Genomic DNA, 7965 nt, shown 5'->3' on the forward strand with positions numbered 1-7965 from the left:
ATGGCTTCAAAAAAAGAAACTCCACCTTTTGGAGTGGCAACTAGAGCCCAGGCCTTAACCCAATAGAGATGCTGTGGAATGACCTCAGAGGGCCGTTTACACCAGACATCCTAAGAATATGGTTGAGCTGAAGCACTTCTGTAAGGAAAGAAAAAAAAGTAAGGGTTAGGGTTAGAAATTGAACATGGTGCAGGCCTGATCTGCAGCCACCGGAAGCACTTGCGTGAGGCTATTGCTGCCAAAGGAGGTTCAACTAGTTATTAAATCCAACTTTTTCCACTCGCACTGCGAATGTTCAATGGGTGTGTTACATAAAGACATGAAAGATTATAAGTGTGTTATACTTGTCGTACTTTTTCTTGCCACTGTACTACATTATGTAAAATTAAAATGTAAACATTTAATTTAAATGGATATCATTTATAAAAACAACACTTTTCTCGTGCTTAAGCACGTGGGCTACTATGAATATGGTAGATGAAGTTGAGAAATGTCTGTGTTTCTGTTTCATGATGGAATTCATGCGGACAATGAGATGAAAGAAAATATGGTAGGGGATTAGACCAAATGTCAGTCCATTATGTGAGAAATAAAGATTTTGTAACTTACTCTGAGGCACACACACGTAATACCGTAAGTACATTTATAATGCATTATAAGACCAAAGTGCATAATGCCTATATTCTGAAATTGTCACAGCAACATAACGCATTTGAACACAGATTTACTTGAGGCGCTATGCCACAGAATGTAACATTTCGTGTGCTACATGCTTCATGTTCTGTGATCTATCATTTTGAGAAGATACAAACCTCAATGTATAAACCTTTTGTTGTATGAGTACATTACTTCATTTGAAATGCAAGGACACTCTCCTGCTTATTGTGTTATACAGGAAGGCACAGGGCATTATAAACCCATTTCATAATTCTTATATGAAGTGTGATTGGTTAGAGTTAGAGGGTCGGGCCCAACAACAAACACCATCTACGGGTAGAAAACAGAAAATACTCCTGCTATGACAACAAAATCTAAAATTCTCAGTAGCAGTCCAAGACACTCGCTACAAACACAACACCAAAACCTGCTCCACACGAGTGTAGAACCCTGATCAGGGCATCGAGCAAATCAAATCAAATCAAATTTTATTTGTATAGCGCATTTCTTACAAGATGCAACTCAATGCGCTTCACACAATGAACATTTTCAGTCAATCAGTCAATCAATCAATCAATCAATCAATACTGACAGAGCCGCGAGCAGGCAAAAGTAAAAACCTGTACACTATGTAGCCAGGAAAATTCCCTTGCAGCCCTCTACACAGAGCGACTACTAGCCAGTTTGCCTACCAGCACCCACCCCCCCCCCCCCCCCCCCCCCCCGGGGAGCCCCCGCCGCCCCACACACCCAGCCCGCCCCACCACCAGCACACCCGGCCCAGCATAACGCATCATAACTAATAATGGGAGTTCTGTTGTTTATTTGAAACAAAACAATACAAGTAAGAAGACAAGAAAACATAACACACACACAAAAAGAAAACAGACTTGTGAGGTAAGAAACCCAAGAGGGCTTATATATATATATATATATATATATATATATATATATATATATATATATATAAAACTCACCTATCCACAATTTGATTTAATTTCCGGGTTGGTGAATGCTGTTGACTCACATTATCTCTAAGCTTAACCCTTACCAATCAGAAACCTATGCAGAACCCTAACCCAAACTTGGTGGGTAAAAGTTAAAAATATTTCACAGTGGGTATGGTTCCGATGTTGATTTGTTACTAGCACGTCAAGATGAGGATGCTACCTACTGCGCCACTGGAAGTCACGCTGGCACTGTCGGTAATGTCTGTCAACAATAAAGAAGTGGCACAGTACAGTAACTGCCGAGACGAATAGTCGACTATATCGGAATACACCTTCATGTCAGTAGCTACTGTCAACTTCTTATACTGCTTTAGGTAGCACAGCACTCACTTCTGTAGCTAGGGATCCTTGTAATCCCCCTCAAAGCTGTTCTCTTTCTCACGCTAACTTGGTGGCAGAAGTGGGATACTCCCTGCAGTCTCTAAGAGCTCTGTTCCAAGTGTACTGTTACTGAACACAACAGCAAACGGTCATGGAGAAGGGTCAAGTTTACAGAAAAGATTGGCAAACATTACCTATCGTTCTGGCCTTGTTGAACGCACGTCAGGTGTACAGGCATGTTGTCATATAAAAAGTAAAAGTAGTAATAAAAAGGGGGGAATGAGGCTTGGGGCCTTATTTCTGAACCGAATGTCTGTTTTGATTAGAGGAAGTAGGGTGTTGTCGTTCTGGGAGGGATTACCCGCTCCGAGTCCGGAACAGCACGGAACAGCTTGGGCTCCCGTGTGTTAACGTCTTTGAAGACCATGATCGACGCAATGTTTCCACAGCGGTAGCAGTAGTTGGGCGCAGACCACACGGTAACTAGTTTCTCGTCAAACATGAACTTGTAGCCCTCGTGGACCAGCTGGTGTGCGCGACAGATCAACTTCAGGTTGTTGATGTGAACAAACTGAAAATAGAGAAAGACCTATGAATGTAGAACTCAGTATAGATACATACAAGTGCTTCTGAGAATCCTTTCCATGATTATGATCATCACCATTGGTAGTTACCACTCAAAAACAATGAAGACATGGGTGCATTTACCTCATTAGTGACCTTTGCGCCAAAGAGCCAGCCTGCACCTCGAGGACTGATGGCCCAGGTGTCCACGTCCTCAGGGTCAGACCACACCAGGTCACAGAAGGCTCCCTTGTGGGGAATCTCCTGGTTGCGCTCGATAGTGCGGATCTGATCCAAGGTCTTGATGTCGGGTGAAAGGCCACCGTGCACACAAAGGACCTGCTCGTCTATCAACTGTGGTTAGAAACTATTATTAGTGACTGATTCATAAATGATAGACATTTTGAGGCAGACTGAACACCGTGGAGGTGACATTACACTCAAACATGAGGATACAAATCAACTACTGTGAGCATTAACATGTTTGACCTTTTTTTAATAAAGAAATCATGTCAATGACAAGACTTACTGCTGCTACTGTTAGCATGTCAAACACTTTGGTGCAGTATCGCCAGGCATTGGCATTTCCATATTTTGTTTGGCACTCATCTGCAGAAAACAAAAACAAAACAAAACAAAAAATACATTATTACGCACAAGAAAGATCATATTGATGGTTTTATACATGGGAAATCTGTGCACATACACATGAAATGCTCACACGTCATTGTTCAATAGTTGCAATGACAAGGCCTAAGACCCCACAAAGACCTATATTATCGTTGTGGTTGTCTGCAAGCATGTTGCCCACCGTAGAAGCCGTACACCTGTGTGATCTGCCTGCTTTCGTGATTTCCCCGTAAAAGTGTGATGCGGTCGGGCCACTTGGCTTTTAAGGCTAGCAGGTATGTGAAAGTCTCCAGGCTGTAGTATCCTCTGTCTACAAAATCTCCCTGGGGGAAGTAAACAAACCGGTATTAACAACCATCCATACGCATCCAATTCTCCATTCTACCTCCTGGTGGGCATCAACGTTGCAAAAGGAAAAGCCAGGCTTATTTTTCCTAACTAGCGAGATTTAGACTTTTCATTAGACTCTAGCAAAATAAGCCTGGATTTTCCTTTAGCGACCTTGATGGAATACCCCGCTGTACACCTCCTTACGGCAGGAAACAAACAACTCAAGCAATGCTTGTTAAAAACAAATATTTTTAAAAGAAAATGCATTGGTACATATAACTATGCAATCCTCATGATTACAGCCTGCTAGCTAAATTCAACAATAATGAAAGCAAACTGGGCAAGTAGCCTCCTACTCTAAAATGCATAAAATGTTATTTTTAGAAACGACAAAGCTACTCGCGAGAGACAGGGAGTACACATCACACAATATTGTAGAGTTGAGCAAGTGAACTGCTAGACATACAGCACATGTAAACACAAAACCATCTGCACTGATTAACAACACCACAGATTAAAAGCATTTAAGTGACAAAATAGTGAACCATCCTCTTAAGAATCAGAAATAGAATGATGATGGATAGAAAAGTAACGACAACTTCATCAAGTGAGCATGCTGTGTCCATTGAGAGTTACAAATACCATTGTCGCCATGCAAAATATGATACAGTTTCAGCTGCTGTCATATCGCAAGAAAGTCACTAACTGATGGGTCTCAAATTAATAAAATGTCAATTTCACACTCACCATGAAAATGTAGTTTGTGTCCGGAACTTGTCCACCAGTTCTGAAGAGTTCACATAGGTCATAAAACTGAAGGCAGAAATCAGACAAAATTAATTAAAGATCTGAACGGAACAACAATAACCAATAGTCAACCTCACAATGCATGGTGAGAGACTATAGCCAATCGTGTCAACAGTAAAACTGCCAATACGCTGGTAAAGTAGCTTCCTTCTCCCTATCATGCCCCCAATGTCTGGCTTTTGACTGCTAATCTATTCATTCATTCATTCATTCATTCATTCATTCATATCTTGAAACTATCATTACAGTGGGGGCATTTGTGAAGGCCTAAACAATGAATAGCCAAATGCTGGTCCAAGCAGGAATCAAACCCACAATATAAGCAATACTGCCAAGTGCCAACTGAGACAATCAGCAATGTTACTGGTTATTATGGTAAAAAAATATTAGAACTGCTAAGAAACCATAGCAGGAACATACATACCTGGCCATGAATGTCTCCACACACAGTGACTGGAGTAGATACTGGTTGAACATTTGATTCCTCCAGTAGCAAATCACATACATAGTCACACAATCTCTGAAAGGGTAAAGAAACATTTGAAATGAGCAAACAGGCCTTCTTTCAAATGACAATGACAGAGCACATCTGCCTGACACTGACAGCAAGCAGTGTCTTCAGTATCACATTGGTTGTGCTGTGTACTTAAAACAAAACAGTCATGGACCCTTGTTGCTCTGGTTAACATGAGGTGTAACACTTGTTCTACTTTTCATAAAGGCATTAAGGTGACATGTTCAGCAACGAGTGAAAGTGAGTTTATTGCCAAACTGTGACTATGCAGGGTTGCTTTTCGATGTTGTCAAATTCCTACTGCTAGCATAAAATGCTAGTCCATGTCGCTCATTTCAGTAGCAGCCAGTAGCATTTCGCTCATTTCAGCGAATCGTGTACGAATCGTCTCTCCAGCACACGAGTGGCAACCCCGAGGTATTAACCATACACTCTACAAGCCATTTCATTGAGGATAATCAACACTTTGGTATTACTTTCGTAATTAACTTAGTTTTGTATCTGACAAGAAGGTTGTATCAAAAGCTAATTAAGCAATGTTAAGATCCCCAAAAGTTGGGAAGTCCAGCTTTAACTCTTAAGTACATGAAAGCGGAGTGAAATCAGCTGGTATCAATAGTATAAATAAGACCATTTTTAAATGTATATTGATGGTTATTTTCTCAGGAAATAGCGTAGTTCCGCGGTATGGGGGTCAACTGTACATGCTAGCTAACGAGCTACATAACGTTGACGTCAAAGCTAGCTATACCTCAGCATGCTTGATACATCAATGAAAGATTCGTCGTTTCTCGAAACATGTGAATACATTTCAGCTCACCTTTAAGTCGTTTTCTGGTAGATATTTGCACTGTCTTGCAATTTCAACATACTTATCCAAGTCCAACGGCGCCATTTTGACAACAACAACCGCAAACACCAAAGAAAATACACATAGGAAAGAGTGTGTACTACTGTGTAAGCTAACTACCACCAGAGAACATTGAACCGAGAGAGTTATCTCACGGGCACTTCCGGTAACAGTCCATAAGCAGACTTAAGCAGGATTTTGACTAGCTGGTTGTACAGCCAGTTCAATAACCTCGCTCTCAATGCGACAAGATCACAATCACCAGGTGGTTTTCCTCCTTCTGTACAGTGTCCTTGTACAGAAGGACATGATAATAATACATGCGTGATATTAATACATGCATATATATATATATATATATATATCACTGCAGTGGCGGACTCAGGCTGTTTGAAGGGCAGGGGCGAAAAGAAAAAAAGGGCACCTACTGCACAACATGGGACTCCATCAGTGCACATGGTCAAGTTTAGACCATTGGAAGGGCAGCCAATAGGGCACATCCTCTAATTTTGCCACTCAAAAGGGCACTTTAGTGTGACCGTACATACTTGTTGTTTTGTCCCCCCGCCCGAACTACCCATTGTACATATTATATGTCTGTCCCCCTGCCCGAACTACCCACTGTACATACTTTGTGTTTTGTCCCCCGCCCCCACCTGTGGTGTATGTCCCCACCTGTCCTACCCGCTGTACATACCTTATGTTTTGTTGTATTGTTCTTCCCATGTTGGATGTATGTTTATCTTGTAGATAGTACTAGTTATTTGTCTGTATTATCTTGTAGATAGTACTAGTTTTCTTTTTGTCGGTCTTACATGTAACGATGAATTGAGAATCAAGGACCCCAATTGAAATAAGCCAGTGGCTTTCTTGGGTTTTTATCCTGTTAGTTGACCTTGTATGTAATATGTACTTTCATGTACCTACTTCTGCAAATCTTCTAATAAAGTTTTCAATCAATCAATCAATCAAACCTTTTTCAACTGTGGGGGCACATGGTCAAGTTTAGACCATTGGAGGGGCACCAATAGGGCACGTCCTCTCATTTTCGCCACTCAAAAGGGCATTTTTGCCACTCAAAAGGGCACTTAAGAGAGACGTTTTTCAACCGTGGGGGCACCAGGAGAGGCGGTTGCCCCCCCTTGAGTCCGCCAGTGTATCACTGCCTGGTACGGGAACTGCACTGCCCAAAACTGCAAAGCGCTGCAAAGGGTAGTGCGGACAGCTGAGAAGATCAGTGGTTGTGAGCTCCCCTCCATCCACGATACCAACAGGGCCGGTGTGTCAGAAAGGCCCTCAGGATCATTAGGGAACCCCCACCACCGCAATCAGAACCTGTTCAAGCTACTGCCACCTTGGGGCTAAAACCCAAAGGCTGACAAACAGCTATTTCCCCCAAGCAATCAGGCTCCTGGGAAAATTCAGGAAGGGTGCCATCCCTCAGCCAACCCCACGCTCACTGCGGAAATGAACATATTGCAGTATAATAAATACTGCTGTTTTACTGTTTTGTATTATATTGCATTTCATATCATCTTCCTCTGCATAGCAGTTTTGCGCTATTGAGGCCACTGTAAATCCATCACTTTATTACTTTATCAATGTAAGGTTACTTTATTTACTTACTCACGTTACTTAGGCCTATTATTATTATTATTATTATTGTGTGAGTGTTATTATTGTGTTTTGTATCTGAATGCTGCAATGTCAATGTTGAGGAACCAAAGCCAAAGAATTTTACTCCTGTGTACTTATGTACAGTAATAAAAGTGATTCTGACTCTGATTCTGATACATGCATACACGAAAAAACAGCTGATAAACCAAAATACAGTCCTCGTTTATATTTGGAGGTGAAGGACAAACCCAACTGGGAAGCTATTCAGATTTGACAGGGCTTCAGTTCAAGTTCAACGGCAGGAATTGAAACATGCGAAGTTCCATGCAAAAACAGACTGGGGAGATTTCGTGAGCTTAGACTTATAAGGTTCTATCTCCGTTTAGGGTCGTTCAGAGATATTGAGCGTCAACGTTTTTACATTCCATTATGTTTTGTGAGATGGAACCTTTGTATTTTACGAATTACTAACTAAAAAATGTCAATATTTTTAAAATAACACCACACAGGCATTAATAAACACCTAATGTATCAGATTATGTAAAAAACTCAATTTTGACAAAAATTGAGATAGAACCTTATAATTCTAAACTCACGATTTGTCTTTCTGCATCCAGGCGTGCCACTCTTCACGGACTGCGCGCGCTGCCTCCTCGTGTAAGCAG

At 41.4% G+C, this 7965-nt stretch overlaps 1 protein-coding gene across 1 annotated transcript; it reads right to left on the minus strand.

Annotated features, from left to right (window-relative positions):
• Nucleotides 1-1608: 1608 nt before the first annotated feature.
• ppp6c (protein phosphatase 6, catalytic subunit) lies at nucleotides 1609-5744 on the minus strand. The gene is made up of 7 exons (XM_080526725.1): nucleotides 5654-5744; nucleotides 4744-4839; nucleotides 4260-4325; nucleotides 3364-3505; nucleotides 3082-3161; nucleotides 2697-2906; nucleotides 1609-2559 (listed from the first exon to the last, which is right to left on the minus strand). The coding sequence occupies exons 1-7, from the start codon at nucleotides 5726-5728 to the stop codon at nucleotides 2311-2313; spliced, it is 918 nt and encodes a 305-aa protein (XP_080382851.1). The 5' UTR covers nucleotides 5729-5744; the 3' UTR covers nucleotides 1609-2310.
• Nucleotides 5745-7965: the final 2221 nt, after the last annotated feature.

This window comes from Nansenia antarctica (assembly GCF_963989245.1).
Source record: "Nansenia antarctica genome assembly, chromosome: 3".
Taxonomy (NCBI): domain Eukaryota; kingdom Metazoa; phylum Chordata; class Actinopteri; order Argentiniformes; family Microstomatidae; genus Nansenia; species Nansenia antarctica.